This window comes from Tiliqua scincoides, chromosome 2 (assembly GCF_035046505.1).
Source record: "Tiliqua scincoides isolate rTilSci1 chromosome 2, rTilSci1.hap2, whole genome shotgun sequence".
NCBI classification, from domain to species: Eukaryota; Metazoa; Chordata; class Lepidosauria; order Squamata; family Scincidae; genus Tiliqua; species Tiliqua scincoides.
The window spans coordinates 272,022,003-272,036,079 of record NC_089822.1 but is presented as its reverse complement, the minus strand read 5'-3'; the positions used below and the strand labels follow the sequence as shown (position 1 = coordinate 272,036,079).

The window sequence follows — 14,077 nt, the reverse complement described above, 5'->3', positions numbered from 1 at the left end:
AACTAGGGAAAGGAAGGAACCTGACCGGTTTAAACCAGGGACTGTTTGTCAGGCATTCATTGAACCTTCCTCCTATGACTCCATAAAGGACATGCCCATAGAGGAACAGGCAGCCTGGAAAGAGGCCATGAACTCTGAATTAAAATCCATGTCTGAATTGGATGTATATGAAGAGACTGATCTCCCACTTGGGGAAAAGGCAATTGGGTGTAAATGGGTTTTCAAAGTAAAAAGGGATGCAAATGGTCAAACCAAGTGCAAGGCTAGGTTAGTTGCGCAAGGGTTTGGGCAAGATGCAACTGACTATGACAAACTGTTTGCACCTACCCTTCGAAACAGTTCACTGTATAGTGCTCTGGTAATAGCGGCAAAAGAGGATTGTGTGATCAGACATCTTGATATAAAAACTGCTTATTTGCATGCACCTCTAAGACATACCATTTACATGCGAAAACCTACAGGAACTCCTGAAAATGATAAGAAATTCTGGTTACTTGAGAAGAGTCTATATGGGCTCAAGCAATCAGGGTTTGAACGGAACCAATGCCTTTCTAAGACACTGAAAGACGAAGGTTTCCACCAAGGTATAGCTGACCCATGTGTGTTTACCAGGGGTAAAGGCCAGCGAAAATGCATAGTGCTATGTTTCGTGGATGATTTAGCTATACTGTGCAAAACGACAGAACAAGCAAATGAACTAGTTGAAGTATTGAAAAAAAGGTTTACATTACGGGACATGGGTAAGATATGCAAATATGTTGGGGTGGAAATTACGGAGGTGTCTAATGGCTATAAGATCTCTCAAAGAGAAAAAAAATAGCCCTATTGCTAAAGAAATTCAACATGGAGCACTGTAATGGGGTGAAGACTCCTATGGTGAATGATTTTGATAAATACACCCAGTCCCATGTTCGATACCACAATGTACAAGTCATTACTGGGGAGTCTGATGTACCTTAGCCAATGGACGAGGCCAGACATCGCTATGGCGTGCAATTTGTTAGCCAGAGCGTCAGATCAACCCACACAGAGACATTGGCTAGCAGCAAAGCATATATTAACGTACCTGAAACAGACAATAGACATGTCCTTGCACCTTGAACCTAAGGGTGATCTGAGACTCACCGCATATGTAGATGCAAGCTTTGCCACAGACACTGAAACTAGGCAATCTACCTCGGGAATGGCACTGTTTCTAGCTGGAGTCTTAATTGGGTGGAAAACTGTGAAACAAAGACATGTGTCTTTGTCAACATGTGAATCAGAATTTGCTGCACTGAGTCTAATGTGCACCGAGCTTATTTGGCACAACGAACTGCTAATGGATCTTGGCATACAAGTGCCAAAACCCATTAACGTGATGGAAGACAATCAGGCGGCCATACAGATGGCTACGACACCTGGCGTAAGGGGGAGATCGAAACACACTGATGTGCGCTTCCATAACGTAAAGCAATGTGTTTCTGATGGTCTTATCTCCCTGACCTACTGCGAGTCCAGCCAAAACATGGCGGACGCACTAACAAAAGTGCAATCCACAATTAAGCATCAAGAAAACTGTATGATGCTGGGGCTAAGGGTCTGAGCAGGATAAACTGTCCTGAACCAAGGAGGAGGATGTCAGGTCTATGTTCTGGATAAGGCAGAAACACAGCCAACAAGGTGGTTCAGGAACAGGTGCAGATTGCTGGAGTCAGCAGGATCAGCAAACACCTGTGACTGCCTCACCCTGGGTGTGGCTTAGCCTACACTGATTGGCCACTCCAACTACTTCATGTTTGGTCTGTTGAGCTTCCAGGGCAGCAGTAGGAGTGTAGTAGGAGACTACTGAACTGCTGCCAGTAACTTGGGAGGCTGGATGTGAGTATATACATGTTGATACTGACCATGGAATGAACTTTGACTGTGTATCTTGGAAAACTGATTTGGATTTGTTGTTTATGGACTGACTGCTCATCGTGCTGACCAGGACTGTTTACTGATTACTCTACCTGTGATAACCCTTGCTCTGAAATATAACCACTGCATTCAAAGAACTCTGCTGGTGTATGCTGTTTTGTGTGCCTGCTCATCCAAGGTTCCATACAACTCTTTACAAGACAAAGGGTTGCAACTCTATCACCCCGCCCAACCCACCCTGGTGATAAAATCTTCAGCTATGATGAGAAACACTGATGGGAACTTCTTTACTAATTCCTCCATAAATAGGGACAAGGAGTTCCCACTGAGTTCAGCCCCAGGGGAATAGACACATTGGACACAAGCAGCGTGAAACTGCCCCGAGTCTGCTTAATTGACAGGCAGTTTGGGTTTGGGCCTGCTTCTGAAAGTCCAGTTGTAAAATACCAATGGATTTGCCCACATCTACATGCCTGATGACCTCTCTGTATGTTAGGCAGGTCAAGCTCTGGCCAAGGTATGGCTGTCAGACCTTTCACAGCTCTCTGCCAATCCAGTGATACAAACTGCACATTTTTCAGAAAACTATGTCAGACTGGCCTGTTGCAAGGCTGTGCTGGGCTCCTAAGACAAAAAAGTCTGCATGTGTTGGGCATTCATCCCATGGCCCTGCCCCTTCTCCCTCCTGACCCCCAGCTCTTCTCAGTTTTGCTCCCTGGAACTCTTCGATAACACAGGAGACCATGGCAGCAAGCCCTGTTGGCCATGGGAGCAGGGGAAGGAGGAAGCACTCAACCAGCCACTGCCTCTTTCCTTCCACCAATGGCCAATTCTCCCTCACGTCAGAAGGAAAGGCTTGCCAAAGGCATGATTGGTGCGGAAGCTGCTGCTCCTGGAGAATTTCTGACTAGCCATTTACTATGGTAGTGGGAAGCATGTGGGGAAAGCAGAGGCATCAGGCAGACACCACCAGGTGCAGCTTTTGTAAGTAGTTGGGGAAGCTTGATTTGTTGAATTTCAGACCTCATGCATCCCCTCCTAGCCTGAACTGAAGGACAAGGCAAAGTATGGGTGCAGCACCCACATTTGTAAGGGCAACGTAACAGGCAAGCCTGACCAGAGCATTTACTGCTTTTATGGAACAGAACTTAAGATAACCCACCTTACATTCAAATTTCCCTTATGTTTTAAATGCCAATTTTGCATGCTCTTTGGAGCTTGAAGGAAAGTATTGTAAAAGTGACTGGCCTTAAGGTTTTTACATCTGCATAGTCCCTTTCAGCAAGCAAATCACTTCACATGTATTGTTCATTCACATGTTCCAAGCTCAGGGTGGTGGACAGGGCCCAGCCCCTCCTCATAAAAACCCTGTGAGGTACTTGAGGCTGATAGTGACTGGCCCAAGGTCACCCAGGAAGCTTCATGGCTGAGTGGGAATTTGAACCTGGCGCTTCCAACTCCGGAACCACTGCACCTCTTGGCTCTTAATTATTTTGATGGCGGCCTTGCAACAACATTGTAAAGCAAGTATTAGCACCGTACTGCAGCTGGAGAAGACTGAGATGAGCAGCTTGTCTATCTCCACCTTCTGAGGATTCATTGCAGAGGCAAGAATGAAACTGAGGAAATTTTGACTTGCAGGAAAGCCTCCTTGCTACTGTGGAGATGCAGAATCTGAGTATGTCAGTCAGTGAACTATCAGGAAGGCCTCCAGTGGTTACTCCCAAAGGGGGCAGAAGCTGAAACCACAACACCACTACGCAGGGCCCTGTGCTGCCTCCCCACTCACAAATGATCATACGTACCACTGTGTCAGTTTCATTTGCTGATGTTACTGTATTTGCAGTATTGTTCTGGTCAATGACTTTTGGCAATATGTGTACATTTGAGGCACAAATTCCAAACTTTGCATCAGAGCAGATCTGCTACACAGGCGAGACTCACAAGCAGCACTGCAGATCTGTGCGCAAACTCTCTCTCTCACACACACACACCCTGCAACTCCACCTTTTTATTCATGCTGAGCAATCAGACTTCATGAGTTCTGCTTTTCAGGGCATGGGGGGCAAGGAACTGCAGGATATGGAGGCCCCCTCCCACCTCTGAGGGGGCAGCCTGTCCTCTTTTTGTCAGGTGTTTCCTTCACATGCTGCAGCCTAGCTGGCCCAAAACCTGGAGTGCGGAGTGGGGGTAGGGGAGCTTTTTCAGTTCAAGCTGCCTGTTTGAACCTTGAAAGCCCTCAAAGGCCTGGGGCCAGAGCACAGGACAGCCAACCTCCTCCCAGCTCAAAGTGTGGATTTTTATTGCAGAATGACCTGCCCCATTGATGTGGCAAGTGTCTGGCCTCTCTCTCTCTGGTCATCACTCTTTTCCGGCTGAATTTGCGGTGATGTTAAGACTTTGTGCTGTTGTTTGCCTTCCAACAATGGGGAAAGAAAGCACAGCATCTATTTGTTTTAAAAAAAATAGAGAGCTCAAATAACGGCTAATCTTTGCACCCAGTATCACTCTTTTACCTGAGGAGGAGCTGGCACTGCGGGACACATCTGGATGAATCCCTGGCCTTCCCCTCAAACCTGCAAAAACTGGTAGCAAGAGAGGTGTCCATCACTGCATCGTATCCAGAAATGTGTCCCCTCCCCACTGGCTGTCCCTGGCTGGCCTCACTGGAGACAACAGCAGTAACACATCTGGTGGCAGCTCTGGGTGTATCAGTGGACTTGCTGCAGGCTGCTGCTGCCATTGCCTCTCCTGCACTCAAGAGCAGAGGAAAACCACAGGGATGTGATGAACCCTTTTCTTTCAGCATACCCACCCTATGTCCCCAAAGGGCCGGAGCAGAGCCTCACAGCCCCACACTCCTACCGAGCTCCTTCCTGCTTAGGATGGCCCCCAGCATAACGCTGCTTGTTCACCTTGGACAATGGCAGGACCAAGAGATGGTTTCTCAACTGCTATCTTGGTAGCTTATCACTCAGTTGCCAGTTTTATTGTAACTGCAGGACACATCTACTGAGGCCGCCACTGAGAAAGCAGGACCACCTGTGCAGCTAAAAACATAAGAACAGCAAAAGAGCCCCACTGGATCAGGCCAAGGGCTTCCAGGACCTAGTCCAGCTTCTGCCATCTCACACTGGCCCACCAGATGCCCCAGGGAGCTGAAGCAGAAAAGGGTGTAGGTCAGCAGGATGCAGGAGCTACTGGTGGAAGCCTGGCCCTTGCCTTCCTCCCTGCCGCAGTCCCACTCAGCATTTCCCCAAAGCCTTTCCAGCCCAACTGTAACCACCATTTCAAAGGAGACGGGTAGGCCTGCTCAGTGGGAGAGGCAAATGGGGGGGGGGGAATGACAGCGGGCTCCTCTGGTACACACATACTTTTTACCCATGGTTCCTTAACTGTAGCAACCTTCTCGGGTTTTATGGGTGTGTTCTTGCCCTGCCTACGCCCCCCGTCCTCTGTTGGTTCTTGTGTGTCTGTTTTTAGTCCAGGAGCCCCTGGGGACTGGGATCTGCCCACTCGTCGGCTGCAAAGGTGGTGCTATACAAACAATGGTGAGGTTTTGACAGTGACCACACACAACCAGGCTCTCTCTTTCTCACTTGCTCACTGAAGCAGCTTTATGCAGCATAAAGATGCTGCTGCTTCACAGCTCGTGACGTGCAGAGAAGCCAGCCACAGGACTGCAACCGAACAGCTGTCTGGAAAGCTGGTCAGAATTGGTGCTCTGGCTGTCCACATCCACAGAACAAGCACGCCGGGCCTCCACTCTCAGGGCACCCAACATGAAGCAGGCCAGGAGTCCACTTGGGCAACAGCAGCCCCCAGAGGCTGCCAGGAGCTCCCACCATGCCAAAGTCCCATCTGGGAGCTGCTGGGCACATTGGCGTCTGAGGGGTGGCTGTGGGGGAGTAGAGGCCCTGCTGCCATCTTCCCTGCGCACCCTCCTGTCCTCCTTCACAGAGCACAGAATTCACGCATGGCTTCCACTACCACAAGACAAGGGAGCAACCACTAGTTTAGATTTCTTTAAAAAACCCCTTGTAGGTTTCCCTTCAGAGCGTCTGGCTGGCAGCTACTGCAGAAGCTGGAGGACCTGGTCAGATGCAGCAGGGCTTCCTCATCCCTCTGCATTCAGCAGTCACTTGGTTGATCAAAAGAAGAGAACAGGGTCTGCCACACCCCGAGCTCCTGGCCAACAGGTGCCAGCGCCACGACCACTGCCTTCTTTGGTCTAACTGCACCCAGACTGGCTACTGTGGACTGGCTCTCCCATAGCTACACAACCAGCTGCCTTGCATGGCTCAACCTACAGTTGACTGATTAAGCACTCCCCTCCCAACAATCTCTCCCTGTGGTCTGAGGCAGCCACATCTACGCACCCGCCACTTCCTCCTCCTCCACCTCCTCTTCACGTAAAGCTGGGAGTGGGGAGGAGATGGGAGAATGCCAAGACAGGAGGGCTGTGCTCTCCTGCCCAGTCTCTTCTCTATCCCAGGCTTCACTGCGGTTCTGGCCCAGGCGAGTAAAGAGCCTGGCCCCCCAGCCCTGCTCTACTTATAGGTCCAGCAAGCAGTGGCCCAGCCCTGCCCCTTGCACAGTTCCTTGTGCTTCAGGAAACAGCTCTGTACACGGAACTTGCGGCCACAGTCCTCGCAGGCATACAGGTTGCCGTCATGGGTCTTCATGTGCTCTGTGAGGTGATGCTTCAGCTTGAACTTCTTGTTGCAGATGGAGCAGCCAAAAGGGCGCAAGCTGAACGTCAGCATGATGTGCCGGTCCCGCTTCGGCTTCACCGCAAAGCGCTTGCCACACAGGCAGCCAAACTTCTTACCATCAGGTGCCGACATCAGCTTGACGGGCGCATGCACCACTTGCCCGTGGACGGCATGGGCAATTATCTCGTTGCCGTGCAGATCCACAGGCTTCCAGGAGCTTTCAGGGAAGGCGACCGAGTCTGCGGAGAGCGGCTGAGCCTTGACCGTGAAGCCGCCATTGGGCGGCCCTGTGGACGAGGAGGCCCCGCTAGGAAGGATGTAACTGACCTCACCAGTCTCCTGGATCTCAGCCTGACACAGGCCCGGCACCTCGGCCACGCCGAGCGGCCTCCCCAAGGACTTGAGAAAGCCGGACTCGGACAAGGACGAAGACGACCCCGAGCCGCCGCCCAGCGCCGAGGTGGCCGCCTCCTCGGAGTCCAAGCGCTCCTGCTTGATGTAGAAGATTTTGGGGGCCTCGTGAGGGGAGGCAAAGCCGGAGTTCTGCTCTCCGGCGCCCTTAGGGCAGCCCCTGCGGCCCTCCTCCTCCTCCGCCTCATCCAGAATGACCTTCACGGGCCCGTCAGTGGAGCCGCTGCAGACCTGGGCCTGCCGCTCCTCCTCCTCCTCATCCTCCTCGTCGTCCTCGTCGTCGTGGGGAACGCGGATCTTCAGCACCTCCCCGTCGGGGCAGCCGTGCTGCAGGCGGCGGTCGGGCCGCGCGGTGGCCTCCCCCTCGTCCCGCAGGCCGCAGTAGTTGCTGCTGCTGGGCGACTGGCTGTCGCTGGCCCGGCTGGACCAGGGCCGGCAGGGGCCGCCCTCCAGCTCCTTGAGGATCCCCGAGCACTGGTCCACCACCTGCCACATCTGCAGGCCGCTGGCCACCAGCAGGTGGCTGGGCAGGGCCTCCAGCAGCAGCCGCAGGCGGCCCGAGTAGATGAGCTGCAGCAGGTTCTCGAAGGCGCCCGGCTCGATGACGCTGGGCAGCACCAGGCAGCTGGTGTCGTTGAGCAGCAGCTTGTCGTGGAAGTAGGGCGAGGAGGCGGCCAGCACGCTCTTGTGGGCCTGGAAGACGCGGCCCTGCACGTGGATGGAGATGTCGCAGAACTTGCCCTCCAGCCGGTGCTTGTTCAGCGACTCCAGCAGCACCGCCGCGTAGTGCGGGAACTGGATCTGCACGCTGCGCGGGTCGGGCTCCATGGCGCGCCGGCCTGCGGGCGAGGGCAGGGCCAGGCCGCGGCGGCTGTGCGGGGCTCGGCGCGCCCTGGAAGCAGCCGCGGGGCCTCGGCCGGGCCGGGGGCTCCGCCGCTCCCCGGGCCTCTCCCCCGCACTCTGCGCGCGCGCAGGGACACTCTCGCCGCGCCGGCAGCGCCCGGGACGCCGCTCTGGGGGCGGGGCTCACCTGGGGCTGCGCCTTCCTCGCCTCCCGAGCCCGGCGCCCCGTCCGGCCAGCGAGCCCTGCGGGCGACGGGACTCCCGCCCCTCGGGCGCCTCGCCCAGTCACAGCGCGGGCCGCGCCGCCGCCCAATGGGGAGCGCTTCCGGCGGGCCGGGCCTGGCCCCGCCCCGCGTCTCGGACGCAGAGCCCGGATGCGGCGCTGGCCTCTCGTTGGCTGCGTCCTACAGGCGCGGGGGAGGAGCCGGGGGCGGGGCGGGGCAGCGCAGGCGAATGGCTCCTCGCAGCGCTCCGACTCCGTCCGGCCCGCCCTCCGCCTCGTACCGCCTCCGTGCTGGGGAGCCGAGGGGCGGTACTTCGGCAGGGGCGGGGCAGGGCCCCAGCGCGCGCCTGCGCAGAGCGCTCCCCGCTGAGAGGCCCTGAGGAAGCCCCGCCCCCTCTGTGCGGCCGGCGCCTGTGGGCGGGGTTCGCCGTACGGACCCGCCCCGTCCTGGCCACGCCCTTCCCCGGAGCCGCCTCAGCCAGTCCGGTGTTGGGAGCGCCGCGTCTCCTGGGCGCCCGTTGGGCGAGCAGTTGGCCGCCGCGCCCGGACACCTCCAGGGCGGCCTTCCCGGAGGCTGGGAGTGGCCGGACAGCCGCTCCCCTCCCCTCCCACCTGCGCAGGGCCGCGTGTTCCGCAGAGGAGCCGAGGCGCGTCCGTGTTCCTGCTCGCGTGGAACGAGGACGTCCTTCTGCGTCTTGCGCCCGCCGCTCAGGCACGGCGGCCCCGCCGTCGGAGCCCAGCAGGGCCTTGCGGAGGCGCCCTCCCGCTCCACAGCAGGACCGGGACGGCCAAGGCCGAGTGGGGGCGGAAAGTCTTCACCCGGCGTGCGGCTGGTCTGCGGGACTCCCTGCCACTGGAAGTGGTGCCGGCCTTCCTGGATGCCTGCGGGGGGGGCTGGGCAGGCTTCTGGAGGGAAGCGCTCCTGGGGCCTTGGGCGCTGCGAGAGGCGGGAGGCTGCGCTAGATGCCCGGCCTGCCCCGCGGGCTCTTCTGAGGGGCTCGCGACGGGGCTCAGCCTTCCCTCGCTGGCAGGAAACTGTCCAAATGCGCAGCCGGCTTCTGACCCCTGCTGGGCCTTTGTTCTGCTTCCCCCACAGGCGCTCTGGGAAGCAGGGAGCTGGACTAGTCCCCCCTCCAGCTTTTCCCCTCTTCCTACAGATCCCTGCTCTCCCCCCCCCCCCGCTAGGAAGTGCCCCATACTGCAGCCTCCCACTGCACGATCTACTGGCTGGTGAGATCAAGCAGGCTTGTCTGTCCGTCAGTTGTCCGGAAGGGGAGCCTTGCGTGGAGTGGGGCAGAACAGCGGCGGGCCGTTTCCGCTGGAAGCAGGCTCCAGAGCTCAGCAGGGGCGACGCTGCAGCAGTGAGGGTTTCAGTGTGTGTTTTAAGGCTGAGTGCTTCGGGGACAGGAACGCCTCATTTCTTGTGCTACTTGAACTGCTCTGAAAACGTTTTTGTTGAAAATATGATCATATGGGACTGTTAATGATAATTTGAAAGATTAAATAATTGGGAGTCACTGCAGGTGTTAATAGGCAGTGGTTTCTGCAGGCAGTGCCAGGGGTGGTGGTGGAGAAAGACCAACCCAGGGCTACCCGCTCCACCCTTTGCAGCAGCAATTCAGAGGGCAGCCCTGGGAGCGTGGCCACTTGAGTGTGCACAGGGGGGTGGGGAGGCTCTGCTGGAATTATGGCAAAACCTCAAGAGCGATTGGCACTCAGCTGGGGCCCCATCTGGAACACCCTAGTCTTGTACCAAGGAATGCATTTCAAAGCGGAGTTTTTGATCCTACTGAGACATGGCTACTGTGGGAGGGGTGTGCACGCAGTGTGGTCAGGCAGCCTTATGAAGTGCTCCTGGCAAGAGAGAACTGCTCACATGACAACTTCTGGGCAGGAGGTCTGGCCTAGAGGGTAGAGCCTCTGTCTGCCTGAAGATAACATCCACAAGGTCGCCAGTTCGAGGCCACCGGCACTGTGCAACCTTGAAGCAGCTGACAAGCTGAAGCCGAGCTATTCCATCTGCTCTGAGCGTGGGAGGATGGAGGCCAGAATGTGAAGCCAGATCGGAATGAAACACCTGAATGTAGTGGTTATTGAAAGAAAGAACCTTCTTTCAATTGTAAAAATCCCTATTTAATAAGGGATTTAAAATAAGCTTGCCTATGTAAACTGCCTTGAATAAAGTCTTGAATAAAGAAAGGTGGTATATAAATACCTGTTGTTATTATTATTGTTATTATCATTATTATGTATTTGTGCACATGACAGTGACCTCCATATGTGGGCACCCCCATTGGCTGCTTGCAGGTCCCATCCTGTAGTCATTATTCCCTGCGGTGGTGATGCTGTGATGGCTGACTCGATCAACAGCTGCTGATGCCATTTCGATGCTGAGGTGACCCCCAAGGCCTGCTTCATAGACCTCACAGCTCAGAGCCTGCAGTCTAGGTCAGTGTCCCACCCTAGAGGACTTGCTCCCACTTCCCCAGGTCCTAGGCAGTTGACATGGCATAAAAGACCAATTGCTTTTTATTAAACATTTTCTTGTTTTTCACCACACACTCCAGAAAAAAAATGAGAAAAAAATAATAAATTTGACATAAAATAAACCCAGAGAGAGAGAGAGAGAAAGAGAGAGAGAGTTGCCTGGGGAGCCCATTGTGATATCGGGGCCCAACTTCCCCATGACCTGAACTCCCTTCAGTAGAAGGTAGGAAATATGTACAGGGGCTTGAGGTCTAGAGAGCTCTTCTTATGTACAGTACAAATCCCGCAGTAATTACACCTGGGGCAGTCCATGGGGAGCAGGCAGCTGGGGTGAGGGTGGGGGGAGCAGGGGGGTTGAGGGGATCTCACATATGTACAAACTTTTATATTAATATAATAATTCTTGATCATAATACGTATAAATATCTACGGTGCCCGCCTGAGCCACCATCGTTGTCCGGGGGGGGGGGAGAAAAAGACAGAAAGAGGGGGCGGTGGGTGGATGGGCGTGGGAGAGTCCTTACAAAAGGCAGATGGATCAGTCGGAGGGGGCAGAATGGCCAGTGGGAGCAGAAAAAGGGGGGGAGGATGCACCAGAATAGCAAGAAAGAACGACCACCACCCACAACAACCACCACGACGGTGCCGACCACGTCACCCAGCAGCAGCAGCAGCAGCAGCAGCTCAGGAACCAAAGCACGACGGACGGACGGACGGACGGCGAGCGAGTCAGCGAGCACCACACGAGTGGGGGAGTCAGTCCCCCTTCCCTTCGCTTCTCTCTGGCAGGCGTGCGGGGTGAAGCCCCCCTGCCCTGAGCGCCCTGCAGCTGGGCAGTTCCCAAATGGCTTCTTTGGGGAGAGGTTGCAAGCCCTCCCCGTCGTTGTGCCCCAAAAGTGGGGCTGAGGCTGGGGCAGCTTGGGGGGGAAGGAGACGAAAGAGCGCCCCCTCAGGGAGGAAAACAGAACTAGTCTCGAGAGGGTTCAGGGTCGAGAAAGCGACGGGGTGGGCGGGAGCACTGTACAGACCAGGCAAAGCCCTTTGTCGGAGGAGGGGGTGCGGAACGGGGTGGACCTGCCCCCTCTAGGAAGGGAAACACGGGGGCACAGCCTTACCAAGCAGGGCACTGGCGGGGCGGTCACGCGTAGCCCCCCCCCTCTCCAGCGGACCCGCCCCACGCTGGCCAGGCGGGGCAGTCCCAAGGCAGAGGAGGGGGGAAGCTCAGAGGCCCCCCAGCCCTTCAGGTGGCCACTGAGGCGAGCGCATCACCAGGGAACCGGGACCCGCCTGCCGCCCTGGAGGCAAAAGCAGCAGCAGCCAGAGCTGGGGGCGGAGGGGGCAGCGGGCCTCGCTGCTGCCGGGGCGGGCAGGGGGAGGGGTGCCACTCCTGAGAAATACCTGGCGGGGGAGGGGAGGGGAAGGGTGAGATTGTCGTCTGTGCCCTGCTAGAAAACACCCTGAAAGCGCAGCCGGCCCCCCGGCCCCTGCGCGTGGATCCGGACGGCCCCCGCCCCGCCGCGCCGCGCCCCGCGGGCTGCGGCGAGGCGGGCGAGGCGGGGCGGGGGCGGCCGCTAGTGCTCAGACGCGGTGTTGCGAAACTCTCCATTTTCCGTGATCTGGAGTCGCGGGGGCGGAGGCGGTTGCGCGGGGAGCATCCCGTTCCAGGGCTGGCCCATAGCGACGCTCAGACGCGGGTTTGCTGCACCCACGGCGGAAAGCTGCCTCTCCTGCAACAGAGCCGGAGAGCGGCGCTTATTTATTAATGGGGAGGGGGGCGCCACCTCGCGCGAGCCCCGCGGGCAGCTGGCCCGTCTGCGCGGGGAGCCCAGGCCCGGCCGCCGCGCAGGTTGTGGCCTCCCCCCCGCAAAGGAGCAACACGCACGCTTCGCGGGCACGTCTCAGGCGCGCGATGCTCCAAACCAGTCCCGCGCCGCCTGCCGGGGCGGAGGGAGACACGCGCCCTCTGCCTGGGCCGCCCCTCCCCCAGCCATCACAGCACGTGCCCCACTTGGCTTCCTTGGCATTTCCACTCTCCGCCCAACCACTGGGTTCAGCCCTCCTCCCCCCCCCCAGACCCTGCTGCGTCAGGCCTTCTCCTTTGCTGCCTTTTCTGCAAGCGAGAATATGCCCAGTGGCCCTCTTGCCCTCCACGGTGTGCCACGAGGTGGGAAACGAGACTGGCACAGGCCACTCCAGGTGCGGCCACTGGGTACCTCCTTGCCGGAGGCACAGGCTGCTTTCCAAAGCTGGGGCAGGACCTACGAGGGGGCGTGACTCTCACACATCCCCCCAACCAAGGAAGAGATACTGGAGGAGCAATAGCCCGGCCAGGCCACCCTCTGCTCCAGCTGAGGCGAGGGCCAGGCCTGTTTCCAGGACCTGGCAAGGGCTGTTCTTCACAGTGCGGCTGGGCCTCCCTGCACTCTGGAAAGAGGAGCCAGGCTTTGCACCTGAGATAAGCTGCCAAGAGTCCCTTCCCAGACGGAGCTGTTTTTGGAAGGAGCTGGCGTCCGGCCTCCTGGACGTATGACCAAGGCTACAGTTCCTCTTGCAGGCAGAAGGGCCCATGTTCAAGTCTGGGGGAGCGAGAGGCCCTTCTGTGGCTGGCGCCTCACTGCCAGTCAGCGCAGGCAAGGCTATGGAGGCAGCCCTCTCAATGCCAGGCACCAGAAAGCGGTTCAGGGCCAGGAAACGATGGCCTGCTGCAGCCCCCTCTGCTGGCTTGTGCTGGATACTCAAAGCTGGGTGTAGCTGGGGGGGGGGGTCACAGTTTCCTTCCTGGGCTTGCCAAGTAAATGCAGGGAGGGGGTGTCGCTGAGAGGAGGTGCTCTGGCAAGGACTTCCTTATCACCACGCAGAGAATGCTTGCCATGGAGAACTGCCCCCCCCAGTAGCCTGGTGCTTGCAGAAGCTACAGCCCAAGACACCAGAGACCCTCACAAAAGGGTCTAGCACAGGTGGACCATGAATGTTCTGGGGCTCCGCAGAGCTCCCAAAGTCCCGGCTTCACCAAGCTACCTGCTGGCACTAACCAGCCATCCCTTACACGGCTTAGACCCCTCCCCCCACATAACACGTGGAAACGCTCCTTTTAAGACAGGGATATGCTGTTCTTCAGCCCATGACAAACACACTGACATGCACAACCCCCCCAACAAGCACACACACATGTGCGTGGTCTCTCTCTCTCACACACACACAGCTGCAGGCAGGGCACCCTCTCAAGGGCAATGCGGTGCTGGTGCCTGAGTGGAATGTGGTGCGGACAGACACAAGACAAGGGTGGAAGGCGGGAGGCAGGGCCCACGCTAGGGAGACAGGCCATGGGGGGGTCTGTGAGCACCCTTCTCTTGCAAGCCAAGTCCCCCCTCTGCTCTGCCCATTGTCTCTGCTGCTCCCCACCCTTGGGTCCTGAGGGGAGAGGCTGGCTGTGCCACAGCCCCCTTCCACATGGAAGGAAACAGCTGTCTCTGCAGGCTGGACAGACTCAAACCTGAGA

The 14,077-nt window shown here is 57.2% G+C and overlaps 2 protein-coding genes across 2 annotated transcripts in view; both read right to left on the bottom strand.

Moving 5' to 3' along the window:
- Positions 1-3,729: 3,729 nt before the first annotated feature.
- On the bottom strand, positions 3,730-7,905 carry ZBTB9 (zinc finger and BTB domain containing 9). The gene has a single exon (XM_066615827.1). It carries the CDS (start codon positions 7,851-7,853, stop codon positions 6,450-6,452), a length of 1,404 nt encoding a protein of 467 aa, XP_066471924.1. The 5' UTR covers positions 7,854-7,905; the 3' UTR covers positions 3,730-6,449.
- A 4,320-nt stretch (positions 7,906-12,225) lies between these two features.
- Positions 12,226-14,077, bottom strand: part of SYNGAP1 (synaptic Ras GTPase activating protein 1) — a 38,519-nt gene continuing 36,667 nt past the window's right edge. Inside the window, 1 exon segment of the mRNA XM_066613575.1 lies at positions 12,226-12,305. The gene's annotated coding sequence lies outside the window, so the exon portion shown is untranslated.